This window comes from Erinaceus europaeus, chromosome 12, assembly GCF_950295315.1.
Source record: "Erinaceus europaeus chromosome 12, mEriEur2.1, whole genome shotgun sequence".
NCBI lineage: Eukaryota > Metazoa > Chordata > Mammalia > Eulipotyphla > Erinaceidae > Erinaceus > Erinaceus europaeus.
Window position 1 is genome coordinate 82,234,220 of NC_080173.1, and position 20,400 is coordinate 82,254,619.

Here is a 20,400-nt window from a genome sequence, read left to right on the forward strand (position 1 = left end):
AGGCCTGTAATTTTATTTTCTTACATAACTTGCCTAGTTTCCCTTAGTATTCTGTTTCCCTGTGTCTTACCATCACTGTATCACTGAAATTTTTGAAGTTTTACTTTGATGTATATTTGGAATGGCTTAAGGAAGTTTTGTATCACACTCACTGCAGATGAAGCAAAATTAGCCTGAGTTTATAAATGCTGACATTAGGTATGGGTACATTTAGGGGACAAGAGGTTTACTGTTTAGTTATCTGCTTTTTGATTTTTGATTGGTTTTCCCATAATTAGAAAGTTAAAATGTTAAAAATAATTCTTGGCTGTAGGCAACTCAAGAAGATGAAGGAAAGTAAGCTGTCCCTTTGTGAAACAACAGATGATTGAATAGAGATTTTCACACCTGCTATCTCCCTCTTAAATATACTGTCATTTCTGCAGATCTGTGTCCCACACAAAGCTTTGCATACCTATTATACATACCTTAGGATAACTGAAACTGATAAGGTATTCAGAGAAAACAAAAATAAATGTTATGTATTAAGGAGTGGAATCCATAATTTTAATGTAAATAATTACCATCATGGTGAAGAGGTGGTTCCTCCGGGTCTGTTGATCAGGAAAAAAGATGGCAGCTCCATTGAGAAGAGTATTCCTGACTTCTTGTTTTAACATTTCCATGGGAATAGAGTCTCCATCCACTCTGTCTACCACTGCAAAAACAAACAAACAAACAACAAAAAAAACAATTGAGTCAACTTTACTATATTCATTTCACATCATTTCATGTGTAAGTGTAGCTTTAATACACTTATCATTTAAGTAACCATTTTGTACTTAATACCAGTGCACCAAATACTTACATATAGTCTAAATACTGTAAGAAAATTAGTTTTTGTTTGTTTGAATCTAATAAAAACAAAGACTATTTATAGTGTTTTTTTTTTTTTTTTTTTTTGCCAGAGCACTGCTCAGTTCTGGCTTATGGTGGTGTGGGGGACTGAACCTAGGACCCTCAGACATAAGTGTCAGTTTACATAACCACTATGCTATCTCCTCCACCCTCTATACTAGTTTTTATTTCAACCTTTCTCTGTCCTTATGACATACAACTTAGCCTTAAAAAAGACTTCAATCACATGTGTGTTATCCTCAATTTATCACTGGAACCTGACCCCCCCCCCCAAATTTATCAGCCTTCTCTCAATGACTTAGTGAAAATAAAAACTGAATGATCGGATAGCAGTTACTCTCAAAACAACAGAACTATTTATCAGAAGCCAGGAGAAAGTCATTGATGAAAAAATAATTTCTAACCTCAAAATAATGATTTAAGGGCAAGGAGGCAGCTCATCCAGCTGAGTATGTCCCCCACTATATCTGACGCCTTGAATTTAAGCTTGAGCCCCATATGGGTGTTCCATGGACAGCATCAGGGGAGCTCCATGGATGGTAAAAGGTGTCTCTTATTTCTATATACTTTTCTCTTCCCTACCTCTTTCTCCTTCTCTCTAAAATAAAAGAATAAAGAAGTTGGGAGTCGGGTGGTAGTATAGCGGGTTAAGCACACGTGGCGCAAAGCGCAAGGACTGGCATAAGGATCCCGGTTTGAGCCCCTGGCTCCCCATCTGCAGAGGAGTCGCTTCACAGGCAGTGAAGCAGGTCTGCAGGTGTCTATCTTTCTCTCCCCTTCTCTGTCTTCCCCTCTTCTGTCCATTTCTCTCTGTCCTATCTAACAATGACAACATCAACAACAACTACAACAACAATAAAAAGCAAGGGCAACAAAAAGGGAAAAATAAATATAAATAAATATTTAAAAAAAATTTTTTTAAGTAGAAATAATGATGATGACTCAATATCCCATTTTCCAAAGAAGGGACTCCTTTTCAAAGATAACATGATCACAGGACTCCTTATTGTCTACAGTAAAGTCCCTGCAAGCTCTTAGCACAGGGTCACACTGAAGAAAAACCCAATGCCTACCATCACATAAGTGTGTATAGAGCTCCTTGGCAGCCTCCACCCGTCCAGGATTCTGGCTTGGAGTCTTTGACCCCTCAGAGGCAGCTGGCGTGTCTCCTCCCTGCAGCACTGAGAAGCAGCTCTGGAGGAGTTGTAGAAGTAGGGTCTGAGCACAGAGGCATTCTTCCCTTGCACTACAGAAAAAGAACACCAGAGAGCATAAAAAGCAAGTGTTAACATCTTTCTAAATAGGAATTTGCCTCTAGGCAGCAAGCTTCATAAAAGAATGTCAATCGTACTGTACAGCAAACTCTAACAAAAGGACTTTTCAAAGTTAACCCAATTACCAAATAATGTGATGATAACATTAACTATCGATTGTCTTTTTGAACCCTAAGACAGCAGGAACCTCACATCTTCACTATAGAGCCCCTACTTCCCCCAGTCCTGGAACCCTTGGATAGGGCCCACTTTCCCGTATGCCTCTCCCAATCCATATCAAATAATATTGCATCCGCCGATCACAACCTAACCAACACAACGATTGCCACCTCAACATGCTTCACCTCAGACTGTGTCCAGAGACTTCACATGTGGAATGACAACCCTTCAGCTTCATTACTCGGGTGAGACCTTTCCTTTTATAGTACACTCTAATTTCATCTCAGGTGGTTCACTTTCTAACAAAGTCCCAAAACCTAGATATACACCAGTTTCTGTGAGAGAGAGCTTATGTTCACACGTATCCATAAACTACTGCAAATATATATACCTGAAAGTATACTAGAGTTTGCAGTGAGTACCTCCCTAACACTTCCTCTCCACTATTCCAAGCTTTGGGTCCATGATTGCTCAACAATTTGTTTGGCTTTGTATGTTAACTCTCTTTTCAATCACCAGGTTCCAGATGCCATCAGGATGCCGGCCAGACTTCCCTGGATTGAAGACCCCACCAATGTGTCCTGGACCTCAGCTTCCCCAGAGACCCACCCTACTAGGGAAAGAGAGAGGCAGACTGGGAGTATGGACCGACCAGTCAACGCCCATGTTCAGCGGGGAAGCAATTACAAAAGCCAGACCTTCTACCTTCTGCAACCCTCAATGACCCTGGGTCCATGCTCCCAGAGGGATAGAGAATGGGAAAGCTATCGGGGGAGGGGGTGGGATATGGAGATTGGGTGGTGGGAATTGTGTGGAGTTGTACCCCTCCTACCCTATGGTTTTGTTAATCCTTTCTTAAATAAAAAAAAAAAAATTTAAGTTAAAAAAAAAAAGAATGTCAATCATAAGGAAGAAAGGTGGAATAAAAAGAAGACTGTAATAGACAGGGAATGGAAATCAGACCCTGCCTGTCTCTGCCCACCGTGAAAGGAGGAAATGAATTTCTGACTTTGTTTCTGCATCTGTAAAATGAAGACATTACTATAATACCTGGCCTGCTTAGCTCACAAGGTTGTCGCAATCATCAAGTAAGAAAATCCTTGTGAAAGTACTGCCCAAATATTTTACAGAAATATGAAGTGCTACTTTTAATAATCATTAAATATCTCAAAACAGTATCAATTAATAGGAAGATTCTTTTCAATTAGGAGGAAAAACTGTCCATTTAGAATAGCAAATTTCAGTTTCTTTAGTTTTGCTTATGTGTTTATCACCTTATAATAAATTCTGACCTACTTTTGCTTTAATTTATTGTAAAAATTCCAGAAGATCTGCAAATCAAGACCCGCGAAGTCCAGAAAAGATTTATATTTTAAGCCACTTTCCTTCTGCTGCACCTAAAAAATTATAAAGACCAGAAAAAATAAAGTTGAAAAATGTATTTAGAGAACAATGATAATGGATCATTTACTTCTTACTTTAAGGGACAAGGTGAATCCACAGGGCTAAAATTCTCATATAACTGATACTTACTCTTAACTACTAAAAATTCTCTGTTAACCATTTTTTGGTGTAAAATATTTCTAAAGTTTATGTGTGTATACATAAATCTATGAGTGTATTTATGTGTATACATACATGTACACATATACATGTGTGTGTATAAATGTGTACACATAACTTACACATCTATGAAGGCTCTCTGATCTCAAAAACGTCATGGAACATAAATGGGTCTTACTTAATGATCACTGTCTAGCATTCTATTATAATCTATTTTGACCCTTCCCTACATGTGAACTGAGATATCAATTTGGCCTAAAAATAAGCTTCCCCTCCTAACTAAACATCTTTATCTCAATTACAATTTTCTGCTGTTATAAGAGACCTTGAACAGCAAAGACCAAACAAGTCATATATAAATTGAATCACCAGTCTCCAAGTGTGGTCTGAAGCTGGATGAAGGCCAAGAGGGAACACTGCTGTAACCCACATGAGAGGGTGCTATTGAATACCTGAAGAGAGCCATGTTCTCTGTGGTAATGTACAAGTGGTATAAGTCTCCCACTAAGCTAGTTGTCACTGTGTTTTTAGCACTGAATATTGAAGTCAATATGAAATACAAAATTGTATCCAAATCCTGACCTTTTGGGGGCACGCTGCATAATCAGAATCCACCCACATTTCAGTTACAATTTGGCCAGAATTTAAGGGGACACAAGTCATATATGCTTGCTTTGTCTCCCCACTCTACTGTTAATCAACTGATACTTTAAGACCTGTCTGTAGGTCGATCCAGGGATCCTCACAAAATGGCCACGTGCCACACAATCTTTCACTGATGATGCCATCATGCCTACCATCTCACTCCCCTTGACCTTCCATCATCACAGCAGATGATGCCTGATGTGTTCATTCATAGATGGTTTCAACAGGGCCAGGTTTCAGAGCTTGGTGTTTACTTCCCTGACAACTGTCATTTATGTTTTCCAAAGGAATGAGGTCTAACAATAGAGGAAACACTACCAGATCATGGGCGAGCTGCTGGATGAACTGAAGGGTCTTGAGGAGTAGGGTGGCCCCACAGACACTCTCCTCTGTATCCTTTCTGCAGTGGGCGCAGACCACACTCTGTTCTGCTTCTGTTCTTGCAGGCCGAAGATACCCACTGATACTCAAACCTTGTACTCCCAAGCGCTCTGCTGACTCCTGACGGGTGCAGAGGAACTTCACCATCAAATACTGAAAAGGACAAGAGAGAGTTAAAGAAAGGGACTCAGAATCTCTGAATAAGTTAAATGGAGGTAAAGGCCGTCCTATAATTTAATTTTTACTGTAGGTTATTTTTATTTATTAAAAAGAAAAATAGGGCTAGGGAGACAGTGCAATGGTAATGCAAGAGCCTTTTAAGCCTGAGGCTCTGAGGTCCCAGGTTCAATCCCCAGTACCACTATAAGCCAGAATTGAGCAATGTTCTAGTCTCTCATTAAAATAAAATAAAAATATTTAAGAAAGAAAGAAAGGAAGAAAGGAAGGAAGGAAGGAAGGAAGGAAGGAAGGAAGGAAGGAAGGAAGAATCAGAGTACCATTCTGACATAAGTGGCATCAGCAACTGAACTTTGGACCTCATGTTTCCAAGTCCTGGATTCCACAGATAATGCTACCTCCCTGCTGCAGATGTAAATAATTTATTAGGTATAACTATGCCCAGTACTAGGACCATAAAATATGTCTAACACTGAAACAACAACAACAACAACAACAAAAAGAACAATATCAATTATGACTGGATGTTGCATGAAGAGAAATGGCACCAATCCCTCTTAAAGGCAGAAGCAGGTCAAGAGAGGATGAGTAAGAAGAATAAGTTTGCTCTGTGGCACAGTCGATCATTTTGAAGCAGAAATCAGATATATGGGAGTCGGGCTGTAGCGCAGAGGGTTAAGCGCAGGTGGCGCAGAGGGTTAAGCGCAGGTGGCGCAAAGCACAAGGACTGGCATAAGGATCCCGGTTCGAACCCCGGCTCCCCACCTGCAGGGGAGTCGCTTCACAGGTGGTGAAGCAGGTCTGCAGGTGTCTGTCTTTCTCTCCTCCTCTGTCTTCCCCTCCTCTCTCCATTTCTCTCTGTCCTATCCAACAACGACAACAACAATAATAACTACAACAATAAAGCAACAAGGGCAACAAAAGGGAATAAATAACTAAAATAAATATTTAAAAAAAAAAGAAATCAGATATATGGTGCAAACAATCAATGCCCTAAGGAACTATCTGAAAGCCACCCAGGGAATATGTGCAACCTAAACACTGGGACTCCAGTACAACTGTCTTTTCTGCTCAGAGCTAAAGCCACTCTTTTTGTTTTTCCTTTTTGTTTTATTGCCACCAGCTTCCCCCTTGCAGTAGAGACCAGGGGCCTTGCAAGTGCTAATATGTGTGCTCAATAGGGTGTGCTACCAGATGGCCCCTAAAGTCATTTTCAAAGACCAACTTCTATGACAATTATCTGTCTCTTCCTTTCAGAATCCATTATTCAACTATACAAATATGTACTGATTTTACCTACTGTGCATAACCCTGAGGATGTTATATGTCTTATTTAAACTTACTAACGTTTACACTAGAGGAAAAACAAATTAAGTAGCCAGATAATCACTGTTTCTTTCATTAGTATGAAAACACATTTCTTTTGTACCTAGACCTGTGTGCTTGCTACTCTCTTGGTCTGAGATGTCCCTCTCTACATATCATAGCCTGATGATGGTAATTCATGTTCAGCATTTGACATCACAATGTCTCTCCTGAGAAGTGACCCCTAATAAATTTCAGCCTCAGTTGGATATTCTTCCTCTGGGCCTCCTATAAATACCTTTTCTCAAAGCCTTAGACACCTGTCTTTCCTATTAGACTATGGACTTCTCAGGGTTCACAATCATGTTTGATTTACTTCCAGGGTCAGTGCTGGCATGGCTAGCCAGTCAAAGAAAACAGAATGGAAAGAGGGGAGCAGGCATATCCATGAAGGCCACAAGTTACTAATGCTTACTTTGGCAATTCTGCACTGCTGCAATTTAATGTCTACTTCATCCCACTCTTCCTCCAGTTCAAACCATCCGATAGGATCATCTTCTCCAAGATCATCAGATGAGCAACCAATCCTGTAAATACAAGAGTAATCACAAAATATTTTCCTATGTCTAAACTTCTCAAGAAGTTAATAAGGTACCATCCTAGCAGCATTTAGCTTGTATATGGCCTATCAACTAACAATCAATACTGAGTATGGCACTTGGTACCTCTTTGAATATATAGTGGTTGGTGGCAATTTCTTCCCCATTTCTCAGCCTCTTCAACTGTAATGTGGGAACTATTATCAGTGCCAAATATAACCTGGGAAATAAAGAAAAAGTTTGCTTCTTTGGATAAGTGGAAATGTCTCGCAGAGGCCTGTGAAGGGGATGAGAAATTGTACCCATGTGTCAACACTGTACTGTAAACTATCATTCACCCCCACTGCCCAGTTAAAAAGAAGAAGATGGTTTCTAAGTCTCAGATTCAATCCCCTATTACACCATAAGCCAGAGCTGAGCAGTGCTCTGGTGTATAAAGAAAGAGGAGGGGGAGAAGGAGGCGGAGGAGGAAGAGAAAGAGGAGGATACATACACACTAGCATTTTGATTTCCAGAATGGAGAAGAAATCAATATATACCAAATCAGGCTTATTGAGTAGTTCTCCTCATTCTTCTTGAAATTCCTCAACAGCACACTCCACCTTATTCCCTGTCCACCCTCCTGCCTCACTATAAAGTCTAATCCCTGAAATAAATTAAGAAAAAAAAAAGACCACCAATAACAACCAGGGAAGGTGACTCAGTCAGTAAGCTACAGAGCTTGTATGCATGAGCCCTGGACTCCATGCCTGACATTGCATATGCCAGAGAAGAACAGTGGTCTAGTTGTATCTCACACATAAAAATAATCTTTTTTTTATATTTATTTTTATTTATTTATTCCCTTTTGTTGCCCTTGTTGTTTTATTGTTGTAATTATTATTGTTGTCATTGTTGTTGGATAGGACAGAGAGAAATGGAGAGGGGAGGGGGAAGACAGAGAGAGGGAGAGAAAGCTAGACACCTGCAGACCTGTTTCACCGCTTGTGAAGTGACACCCCTGCAGGTGGGGAGCCAGGGCTTGAACCAGGATCCTTATGCGGGTCCTTGTGCTTAGTGCCACCTGCGCTTAACCCGCTGCGCTACAGCCCGACTCCCAAAAATAATCTTAAGAAAAAAAAAAAAAGGCAGACGTTGGAGGACTTGGGCCTTTTCTAGCTCCCTTTTATGTCTCTTATAACTCTCTGTGTCATGTGTGCTTTATCAACAGGAAGCCTGTCACTTCCTTCAGTAGGCCATGCTTCAGCTTTGAAGTCTCAGAGCTTCCCATTTCATTCCTTAAAATACTCATTCTGGGAGTCAGGTGGCAGTGCAGCAGGTTAAACGCAGGTGGCACAAAGTGAAAGGACCAGTGTAGGGATACCGGTTCGAGCCCCCAGCTCCCCACCTACAGGGGAGTCGCTTCACAAGCGGTGAAGCAGGTCTGCAGGTGTCTATCTTTCTCTCCCCATCTGTCTTTCCCTCCTCTCTCCATTTCTCTCTGTTCTATCCAACAAGAACATGAATAACAACAACAATAACTACAACAATAAAACAAGGGCAACAAAAGGGAATAAATAAATATTTTTTAAAAAGAATATTTAAAAAAATACTTATTCTACTTCAAGTGGGCAATATAGTCTAACTCATCATTCAGCTCTCAGCATCTATGACACTTAGCCTTTCCTGACTGCTGCCATTTGCTCCCATAGCACCTTACTTCTGCCCAACATTCATAGCATGGTGACAATGCAAAGTTTATCATCTGTCTTTCTGAGTTAAACAGTAAGTTCGATGGAGCTGGGCATAGACTAATTTGCACATTACATTATCTTCAGCACCAGACTTAGGCTGACACACAGCAGGTGTTTAATAAAATATCTTTAAGACTGATTTATTTCTTCACTAGCAAGAGAGAGAATGAATGAGCCAGAGCAACATTCTGTTAATATGTGGTGCTTGGGATTGAACTTTGCTTGCAAGTCCTGGACTCTACCACTACACCACCTCTCTGGCTACCTAATACATATTTTTGACAAAAGCATAAATTCAAAGAGAGTGGTTTGGATATGGGTAAATTTCTCAGAGACCAGTTAAAATCACAGACTTAAGCTGCCCACAACTCAGACAAATATGACTATACACATTACTGAAATGTGTGACCTGGTCACAGAAGGAATGAAGAAAGAGTCATTAACTCCTCTACAATCAAAAGAGATTATATTGTGTCCTTTGGGACAAAATAGATGGGCATGATTATGCTTGTTGAAATAAGTAGAGAGATAAAAGACAACTACTGAATGGCTTCACTCATATGTGGAATCTAGAAAACTGATAAACATGACCTTGCAAAAAACTCAAAACCAGCCAACTGTTTCTAAAGATTTGTGAGAACAATGGTGGTTGTTTTTGGTAGGTGGGAGGATGGGGACACAGAATTTTGGTGGTGCGATGTAGAACTATACCCTGTAAGGACCGGGAAGACAGCATAGTGATTATGCAAAAAGTTTTTCATGCCTGAGGCACCGAAGATGCCACATTCAATCCCCAGTGCCACTATAAGCCAGAGCTGAGCAGTGCTCTGGTAAAACAACAACAAAAGGAACTCTTGGGAATCGGGCAATAGTGCAGCGGGTTAAGTGCACGTGGTACAAAGTGCAAGGACTGGTGTAAGGATCCCTGTTTGAGCCCCTGGCTCCCCACCTGCAGGGGAGTCGCTTCACAGGTGATGAAGCAGGTCTGCAGCTGTCTATCTTTCTCTCCCTCTCTCTGTCTTCTCCTCTCTCCATTTCTCTCTGTCCTATCTAACAATGACATCATCAATAACTAAAACAAGGGCAATAATAGGGAAAATAAATAAATTAAAATTAAAAGTCTTTTTTTAAAAAAAGGAACTCTACCCTGTAATCTTACAATCTTATAACTCACTATTAATCGCAAATTGAAAATTAAAAAAAAAAACACATTAAAATACACAGCCTCATTAATGCCACTAGGAAGCACTGAATGCTCCTGGCCATTGAGAACAGGCTGGTGGCATATTCTTCATAAAGACACAACATATTTACCAGTAAGGAAATTTATAAAAATTTACTGACTGAGGGAGGTGGGTGGTAGCGCAGCGGGTTAAGCGCAGGTGGCGCAAAGTGCAAGGACCAGTGTAAAGATACCGGTTCAAGCTGCTGGCTCTCTACCTGCAGGGGAGTCGCTTCCCAAGTGGTGAAGCAGGTATACAGGTGTCTATCTTTCTCTCCCCTTTTCTGTCTTCTCCTCCTCTCTCCATTTCTCTCTGTCCTATCCAACAACATTAATAACTACAACAATAAAACAACAAGGGCAACAAAAGGGAAAAAAGAAATATTTTTTAAAATTTTACTGACTGCAAAGATTTTTATTTTTCTTCTTACCTGCTTTTCACAAACTGCTTGAATTCCTGAAATTTCCATTTATCATATTTTTCAAACCTTTTAAAATGTTCTTCTGCATGAAATTTATCAGAAGATGAGTTATAGGCAAACACCAATCCACACTGGGCACCAATGCCCCCACGTCGAACCTGGAACAGAGAGCCAAAGTAGCAAAGGTTCTGCTGCCATTTTGTCTCCCAATAACATGGTTAAATTCAACAGATTAGGGGGCTGGGTGTTAGCACAGCGGGTTAAACGCACATGGCACGACTCACAAGGACCAGCACAAGGATCCCGGTTTGAGCCCCCAGCTCCCCACCTGCAGGGGAGTCGCTTCATAGGCAGTGAAGCAGGTCTACAGGTGTCTGTCTTTCTTTCCCCCTGTCTTCCCCTCTTCTCCATTTCTCTCTGTCCTATCAAACAATGACGACAGCAGTAACAACAATAATAATAACCACAACAACGATAAACAACAAGGGCAACAAAAGGTAAAAAAAAACAGCCTCCAGGAGCAGTGGATTCATGGTGCAGGCACCAAGCCCCAGCAATAACCCTGGAGGCAAAAAAAAATTCAATAGCTTAACCCACTTTACAAAAATGATGCTTTTTACTTTTCTCAATCCTTTTATCTTTACTATCCACAAATTTAACTATTTATCTTTGAATCCCTGTCTTCTCTACACACAGCAAATACTCATTAAATGTTTAATGAAAAAACAATGATGTGGGCCTCTAAAAGACTATCTTTTTTTTTTTTCCCTTCTAGTGCCTGGGCTGTAAACACGTAATTCCACTGCTCCCAGGCTGGCATTTTCATTCATTTTATTTTAGATGTAGCGAGAGAAAGACCAGGAATAAAGATAGACACCACAATACTGCCCCACCACCCCCCTGGAGCTTCTCCCAGTGCCATGACACTCCCATGAGGTGGTGGGGCTCAAATCCAGGATTTCATGCATGGTAGCTGCGCTAGCTCCTTGTCTTCAGACTGTTTAAAAATAAACAACAGTATTATCGTTGCCTATAGGAGACAGATTAAGGTTACCTTAATTCTGATTTGATTACCTTAATTCTGATTTGTGTAACTTGGAAGGCAGACTCAGTTCCTGTAGAAAAAATAGTACTTGCTCTGGTTTTCCCAGTCTCTGTAAGAAAACCTGCAAAAAGAAAAAGATCATTAAAATACACAGCCTCATTAATGCTACTAGGAAGCACTGAATGCTCCTGGCCATTGAAAACAGGCTGGTGGCATGTTTTCCATAAAGACACAACATATTTACCAGTAAGGAAATTAGTTAGGATAATTGACTCTTTTGCTATGACCCTAAGAAGTAAGACAAACAAAAGCAAACTATATGCTTTGGGGTGGGGGTGGGGGAGGAAATTATTCTGTCTGAAACTTTTCATGATAATTAGAAAAAAATCTCCACAGGACAGATGGAATCCCACTGGTAAAGCCCTAGGTAATGGACCACTGGTTAGCACAGCATCCTCTATGCATCATTCTCTAAACCTTACCAGTCATTAGCTCTGCTACAAAGTAATAATAAAGAAATAAAAAGTTGTGGCCTATTGGTGGTGCACCAGGTTGAGTGCATATGTTACAATATGCAAGGATCCAGGTTCAAGCCCACGCTCAGAAATAAAAAGTTGTGGCCTATTGGTGGTGCACCAGGTTGAGTGCATATGTTACAATATGCAAGGATCCAGGTTCAAGCCCACGCTCTCCACATGCAGGGAGAAAGTTTCACAATGGTGAAATAGTGAAGCAGGCATATCTCTCTCCTCTCTCTCTCTCTCTCTCTCTCTCTCTCTCTCCTCCTGGGTTATTGCTGGGGCTCAGTGCCTGCACTACAAATCCACTGTTCCTGGAGGCCATTTTTCCCATTTTGTTGCCCTTGTTGTTGGATAGGACAGAGAGAAATGGAGAGAGGAGGGGCTGGGTGGTGGCACACCTGGTTGAACACACATGTTACAGTGTCCAAGAACCCAGGTTTGAGCCCCTGGCCCCCACCTGTAGGGGGAAAGCTTTGTGAGTGGTGAAGCAGGGCTACAGGCGTCTCCCTGCCTCTCTCCCTCTCTAATTTCCCCTTCCTTCTTGATTTCTGGCTGTCTCTATCCAATAAATAAATAAAGATAATTAAAAAAAGAAAGAAATCTAGAGAGAAAGGAAAGACAGAGGGGGAGAGAAAGATAGACAACTGCAGACCTGCTTCACTTCTTGTGAAGTGACCTTCTTGCAGGTGGGGAATTGGAGGATCGAGCCGGGATCCTGTTTTTGGGTTTGTTTTATTTTCTGCCTCCAGGGTTATTGCTGGGGCTCGGTGACTACATCACAAATCCACTGTTTCTGGAGGTCATTGTTTTCCCATCTTTGTTGCCCTTGTTGTTACTATTGTTATTGCTGTTGTTGTTGGATAGTACAAAGAGAAATGGAGAGAGGAGGGGAAGACAGAGAAGGGGGAAGAAAGATAAGACACCTGCAGACCTGCTTCACCTCTTGTAAAGCAACCCTCCTGCAGGTATAGAGCCAGTTGCTTGAACTGGGATCCTTATGCCAATCCTTGCACTTTGTGCTATGTGTGCTTAACCCGCTGCGCTACCACCTGTCCCCCTTTCTCTCTCTCTGTCCTCTCTTAATTTCTCTGTCTCTAACCAATAAATAAATATATTTTTAAAAGTTTATAATAGGGCAGGGGTAGATAGCATAATGGTTATGCAAAGAGACTCTCATGCCTGAGGCTCCAAAGTCCCAGGTTCAATCCCCTGCACCACCATGAGCCAGAGCTGAGCAGTGCTCTGGTGTTTCTCTCTGTGTCTTCTTTCTCTGCATCTCTCTCAAAAATAAAATAAATAATAAAAAGTAATTTTAAAAAAGTTTATACTATTGTGATTTCAATTCTAAACAAAGGACTGAACAGAACAATCAATCATCTTTTTAAACCATTCCTATAACTATGGCTGATATTTGACTGGACTGACTAGGGAAACAGATATAGAAAGTGAGAGATGGATTAGATAGCTGCTAGAATACTCTGTCAGGAAAGACTGTGATCCTGAAATGAGAAAAAAGGATAACTGGGGCACAACAAACATTGGTATAGTTGTTAGAGCTTTGGACTTAAAAGCATGGGTGGCCAAAAGGTAGCACACAGAATAAAGTCTTGGATTCTTAAGAATGAGGTTCCAAGTTCAAGCCCTGACATCCCATGTGCCAGAGTGAGGCTCTGGTTCTTTACTCTTCTCCCTCTTTCTTATTAACAAATGCATAATTAAAAAAGAAGAAGAAGAAGAAGCATGAAGTCTAGAATTTGACCCACTTGTGCCAGAGTGATACTCCAATTCTCTCTCTTTCTTCTTCTCTCAGTTAAATAGATTTTTTTGGGGGGGAGGGGGCTGGTTATGTGCACATATTACCATACACAAGGACCTGGGTTTGAGTCCCTACTCCCCACTAGTAGAAGTTTCACAAGTGGTAAAGCAGGGCTGTAGATGTCTCTCTGTCTCTATCCCTCTCTATCTCCCCCTTCTCTCTCAATTTTCTCTGTTCTACCAAATAAAATAAAGTTAAAAAAATAATAGTTTTTTTTTTTCACCAAAGGACTGTTCAGATCTGGCTTGTGGTGGTAGGTACTGGGGACTGAATCTGGGATTTTAGAGCCTCAGGAGAAATACATTAAAAAAAAAAAAAAAGATTATTGGGTATTTTATCTACAAGACTCCTTGGTTTATCTTTCATCGTCTCTGAGTTATTTTGTCAATAAATGGTAAAATAACTGTAGTAATGCAAACTATTCTTGTCTACAGAAATAAAAATTGTGGCAGCCAGGGACATGGCACAGTGTGTAAAGCGTGAGACTTGGAAACATGAAGTCCTGAGTTTGATCTCCAGAATTGCATATTTTAGAATGATGTGCTGGTTCACACTCCATCCCTCTACCCTCTCTCATGAATAAACAAATCAATCAACAAATAAAGAGCCAGGAGGCTGATCACAGCTCTTCACATAGAGCACACAGTTTAGCAAGAATGAGGAGCCAGTGTTTAGGCCTCAGTAATCAAATGGAGAAAGAACTTCAGGATAGCAAAGTGGAACTGTCTGCTGATCACCATCAGTCTAATAAAAGGGAGTGGGGGAGAGTCTAACAGGAGTGGTGGCAGTGTGCAGGCATGAAGCCCCAGCAAAAATTCTGATAGCAAAAAAAGACAAAAAAAAAAGTCTTAAGATATATATATATAGGCATAGTGGTAGGTCACATGGCTAGAACATACATGTGTCACCATGTGTGAAGACCTGAGATCAAGCTCCCAACATCCACTTGCAGGTGGGACGCTTCATGAGCAGTGGAGCAGTGCTGCAGGTGCCTCCCCTTCTCTCTGTTTCTTACCCTCTACCAAGAAGAAAGAAAGGAAAAAGGTTAATGACTAGGAACAGTGGAAGCGTGTGAGCACCATGGTGGAAAGAAAGAAAAAGAGAGACATGCTTTTAAAAATGACCATAAAAAAACAAATGATAAAATAAAGCAAAAGAGATGACTCTGATGATAATAATAAGGGTACTTAAAAAAAAACAAAAAAACAGGGAGTCAGGAGGTAGTGCAGCGTGTTAAGTGCACGTGGCGCAAAGTGCAAGGACCGGCATAAGGATCCCGGTTCGAGGCCCCAGCTCCCCACCTGCAGGTGAATTGCTTCACAAGCAGTGAAGCAGGTCTGCAGGTATCTTTCTCTCCCCCTGTCTTCCCCTCCTCTCTCCATTTCTCTCTCTCCTATCCGACAACAACAATAACTACAACAATAAAACAACAAGGGCAACAAAAGGGAATAAATAAATAATAAAAAAATTTATTAAAAAAAATGGGTGAGGGTATAGCATAATGGTTATGCAAAGAGACTTTCATCCCTGAGGCTCTCAAGTCCCAGGTTCAATCCCCCACACCACCATAAGTCAGAGCTGAGCAGTGCACTGGTAAAAAAAAGAAAAAGGAAGGAGTCAGGCAGTAGCATAGCGGGCTAAGCACATGTTGCGCGAAACCCAAGGACAGGCATAAGGATCTCGGTTAGAGCCCCCGGCTCCCCACCTGCAGGGAAGTTGCTTCACAGGCGGTGAAGCAGGTATGAAGGTGTCTATCTTTCTCACCCCCTTCTTCCTCTCCTCTCTCTATTTCTCTCTGTCCTATCCAACAAATGACAACATCAATAATAGCTACAACAATAAAACAACAAGGCAACAAAAAGGAAAAATAAATAAATATTTTTAAAAAAAGGAAAAGGAAGAAAAAGACAGATACAAAATAGCTCACTTGGATAGCGTGCTGCTTTGCCATGTATGCAGGAGGTGGGTGATACAGTGAAGAAAAAGCCTTTGACCTGATGCCAGGGAGAGCACCGTGACATCAGAGGATGCTCCATAAATGGTGGACATCTCTACCACCCTCCCTCCTTTTATCGAAAATAACAATAAAAAAATGAAAAAATCAGTATGAGAACAATGGAATCATACATGTATGATGTCCCAGCATCATGCAAGAAAGAAAGAAAATGAAAAAAAGATATTTGCAAAGATTGAACTGCTATAGCAGACTCAAGAGTGAACTGCTATAGCAGACTCAAGAGTCTAATGTTTAAAGGATCATCGAGGAAAGGAAGCACAACTGAGAAAAGTTCATTTTTCCAGTGGCCTTTTGCCTTACCCTGGTGCTAAGGATGAATGCATGCAAGATGAGAAAGGAGTACAGTGGTTTACACAGTGGACTTCCATGCCTGAGGCACCAAAGTTAGCAGGCTCAATCCCCAGTACCACCATAATCCTGAGTTAAGCAGTGCTCAGGTAAGAAAAATTTTTTCAAGAATGAATTCATGACATAAGACAGAAAAGAGGTAGCCACTAAGGCCTAAGGACTATGTCACCATGAGGAATGTCAAAAAGAAACTACATCCGGGAAGAGAGTAGCTCCCAAATATGGGAAAAGTATGTAAATATAATTAACTGTGAACCCCACCAATCTGATCTGGGGCCCATATTCAGCACAGGAGCCTGTGTAACCTCTGCATCCCTGTAGGTCTGAACTCCCATTCTGTGGTCGTAGCTAGGAACATTATTGGCTGTCCTCATTTCAGGATCCGTCTTTGAGTAGCAGAGTATTTAGCCCAACCTCCCTTCCAAGAATGGGGCAGTCCCTACCACTGTTGATCCACCTTGAGGGCAAGATCCTGTAGAGGCCTACAAAAAGGTCCACTACGTTGTTCCTGATGGAGATGACCAGTGACAGTGGAGAGGGATCTCCACTAGGCCCATCATGTCTATGTGGGAATCCAGGGACTTGTGACTAGGGCCCCAGGTGATGGGGTAGCCTGGTAGTAATCAAAAGAGCCATTATTAAAGTATACTGGTCTCTTCCCTTTATTCAGCTTTTGTAGTCCTAACTTTGTCTGGAGTTGTCAAGGAAAGTGAAATAGGAAGTAGGTGAGGAGGGTACCTAGGTTTAAATATAAACTATTTGATTATGTACTTTATGATGCCTTTTTTTTTTTTTTAGGACTTTCTACTTGCTTGTTACTTACTGAGTCACTAGAAACTATTGTGTATTTTTACTTTACGATATATATTTCCCCCTAACTTTCTAGTCCTATTTGCAACTCTGATACCATCTCCTCAGACAATGCATGCTAGCTGTTGGACTCAGACAAAAATCAGTAAACTTATGGGCCCCTTGGAATATACCTAAAATAGAACTACTAGATTTTTCCAAAATGGAGACCCCAAATCTCATCTGCTCTATTCTTACCTTTAGGTTCCTGGTTATTAAACAATTTGTTCTGCTTTATATCTTAATGCTTTTTCAGCCACCAAGATGTAGATGCTACCATGACACCAACCTGACTTCCCTGGGCAGAGGACCTCACCAATGTGTCCTGGAACCCCACTTCTCCAGAGCCCTGCCCCACTAGGAAAAGACAGAAACAGGCTGGGGGTATGGATCAAACTGCCAATGCTCACGTCCAGTGGAGAAGCAATTACAGAAGCCAGAGCGTCCACCTTCTGCACCCCATAATGATACTGGGCCCATGCTTCCAGAGGGATAAAGAATAGGAAAACACAAAGCAGAACCTGGACTGGAATTGGTGTATTGTACCAAAGTAAAAGACTCTGGGGTGAGGGAGAGGGTTCAGGACTTGAAAAGCAGAGGAGTACCTACCGGGGTTTGAATTGTTATGTGGAAAATTGAGATGTTACATATGTAAAAACTTCTGTATTTTATATTACTGTTGACTGTAAACCATTAATTCTCCAATAAAGAAATTTTTTTAAAAAAGGGAATAGGAAAGCTTTCAATAAAGGGGTGGGATATGGAACTCTGGTGGTGGGAATTGTACCCCTCTTATCGTATGGTTTTGTCAATCATTATTAAAGAAAGGAAGGAAGGAAGGAAGGAAGGAAGGAAGGAAGGAAGGAAGGAAGGAAGGAAGGGAGAAAGAGACTACATCCAAAGCAGTAAGGTCAATTTCTTTCAATGTCTGACAACTGTTGGAACTTTCTGCTTCCTTGATGAATTCCAAGTTGGCAAAATTCAGATCAGTACAGTAAGTAAAAAGGAGATAATATGGATGAGACTAGGTGGCTAGCAAACAAGATAGATAAGGAAGAGACACAAACACCCCCACGGATGGGGAAATAAGCCTAAAGCAAAGGTGAAGAATGACATCAGCAATTTTCCTGGTGAGATGAGAGAAGGAATGAGGCTTCCTCCTACACACTGCAAATGCCAGATACATCAGAGAAAGAAATACCTTTCCTTCTAGATGCTGTCTCAATAGCACAATGCTACTGACCCACTGAGTTTCTAAATACCTTAACAGAAAGACAATCTGAACATAAGACCTGAAAAATGGTCACCTTTATATTTCAAAAAGAATAGTTCTTTCTTTTCAAAACAGCAAGCTCTCCAACATATCTGAGTTGTTTAGGTGACTGTCACCTAGACAGATTATAGTGCTGTAATAAAGAAACCACAGCAGTGACCCAGGGAGCACTGACATCTGACTGACCTCTGAAGTAAGAACTGAAAATTTCAAACACCAGTGTGTGTAATTTCACATAGCTGTCCAGTAGACATGCTGTGGTCTTTTCCATTCACTAAAAACAGACAGATCACTACTCACCATCCCTTGTCCATGGCTCAACAAGGAGATTTTCAGGTCCAGATTTCTCTTCCTTCCCTTTGACATCACAGGCTTGAAGAGTCAACTGAAGAGGTTTACCTAATCAAAAAGAGATAATTTTAACAAGTACTAAGAAAAATGAAAACTAGTGTACTCATCAGAGGAAATAAGAGTGCCCTTTGCTACCCAGACTGCTTACTAAAAATTTACCAGTTTTCGCAAGGACTGGTGTAAGGATCCAAGTTTAAGCCAATAATCAATTTCATTATATTTACATTTAAACATATGTACTTTAGGGTGACATACGTCCTTCTGAGCAGTCACCATGGGAATACATTCAAAGACAAAAATCCTTTGCACTGTGATTGGGTTTGTTCCCTTCCTCCTCTGGATGAGGACTTCAACTTCCAGTCTACTTGGCCTAAGTAGTGAGATGTCCCTATACTTCACTGAAGACTCCTTTGACTAGATGGTCAACAATGCTAAGTGAATTAAGTAGTAAATTCTGGGAATATAGCTGTGTATAGCTCAGGCCCTCTCCTGCTATGACTTCTATATATGAACCAACGTCCTCCTTCTCCCAAGCAACTCCAAGAATATGATATAACTATAACATCCACAACCCACATACGACCCCAAAGGTCAAGAAGATGCTAGATGATTCCATGTTGATGATTTTATAATTCATGTGGGTAGGCCACTTACCATATTTCAAGAGTAAGTTCTGCCTGACTGATGCCATGGATGAGATGAGAGATGAAGCATCATAGTGTGTATCCAAGTGGTCGGTGACGGTACACAGAGAGCTCAGCACTTTGGCAACACTTCCTCTTGCTAGTGCAAAAGCTAAGAGAGTTAGCTCTACCTCTGGAGTAGAGCAGCAGCTACAAATAAGAAACAAAAATATTTTTGCTTATCATAAGAAAATCCAGGAGGCTCAAGCCCTAAGTAATTGATCATCATAAGTAAGACCAACCTACCATATACTTTCTAGATGTTTACAGTAATACTTTTTCAAAATCCTTATATAAACTCAGAAACTAATTCAACTCTGAGGAAAAGGAAAGTAAAATCCTCACTTTGATAACCGTGATCTATAAAGTATTAAATGATATTAGTGCCATTAGTCTTAAGTCAATTGTTACAACCAAAAATAAAACTAGTATCATCGACCTTAACAAGTCATTTGCTAAAAATCAAAAATAAATAAGCTGCTGTAGTAAGCCTGTTAACAAAGAGCTTTGGGCAATGAACTGGCCAGAGAGCTAATGGTATATTCCTCTGGACCAGCAAGAAAGCCCACTTGGACAATGCACTTGCTTTGATACGTACACAAACCGGGCACTGAAAGAAACTTTAGCGCTGTGTTGTCTTTCTCTGTATCTGTCTGCCTCTATCTTTCTATTTGAAATAGTTAGCCTGGAGCAGGGACAAAAAGAAATAAAACAGCAGCACAAAGGAAGGTTGGGGAGACAGCGCAATGGTTACACAAAAAGACTTTCTCGCCTGGTCAACTAAAGGTACCTGGTTTAATCCCCAAGCCCATCATAAACCACAGCTAAGCAGAAAAAGATTTATTCCTTCAAAAACACCCAAAACATTTCTACCCTACTTACACTTCTCTGACTTTGTAAACATACAGAACTAAAACATTTAAAACATCTAGATGGCTCAAGGTCTGATTTGTCCTCTAATATAGTAATATCCTCAAGACTCATGAAGACAGAGTTAACTGTCCCCACATCAAGTAATCATTCTCAAGCTATTAGAGTGCCCTTTTCCAGTTTTAAAGACAATCAGGCTCATTAGACCTGTGTTTCAGGAAAGCAGGCACTGAGTAAGAACACAGGTTGG

The 20,400-nt window shown here is 40.8% G+C and overlaps 1 protein-coding gene and 1 long non-coding RNA gene across 4 annotated transcripts in view; one reads left to right on the forward strand and one right to left on the reverse strand.

The window, feature by feature from the left end:
- LOC132542034 (uncharacterized) overlaps positions 1-20,400 on the forward strand; it is a 460,964-nt gene that overhangs the window by 326,578 nt on the left and 113,986 nt on the right. The gene's annotated exons all lie outside the window — the stretch shown is intronic.
- ZZEF1 (zinc finger ZZ-type and EF-hand domain containing 1) overlaps positions 1-20,400 on the reverse strand; it is a 142,859-nt gene that overhangs the window by 95,108 nt on the left and 27,351 nt on the right. For 2 of the 3 annotated variants that reach the window (XM_016187808.2, XM_060204166.1), the window contains exons 8-16: positions 19,252-19,430; positions 18,547-18,645; positions 11,452-11,543; positions 10,387-10,535; positions 6,877-6,988; positions 4,857-5,072; positions 3,627-3,727; positions 1,971-2,143; positions 564-697 (exon numbers count right to left, since the gene is read on the reverse strand). In XM_016187808.2, the coding sequence (XP_016043294.1) occupies positions 564-697; positions 1,971-2,143; positions 3,627-3,727; positions 4,857-5,072; positions 6,877-6,988; positions 10,387-10,535; positions 11,452-11,543; positions 18,547-18,645; positions 19,252-19,430 (1,255 nt within the window). Of the gene's footprint in view, positions 1-563; positions 698-1,970; positions 2,144-3,626; positions 3,728-4,856; positions 5,073-6,876; positions 6,989-10,386; positions 10,536-11,451; positions 11,544-14,658; positions 14,684-18,546; positions 18,646-19,251; positions 19,431-20,400 lie in introns of those variants that run through there. The other variant, XM_060204167.1, reaches the window with a different exon arrangement.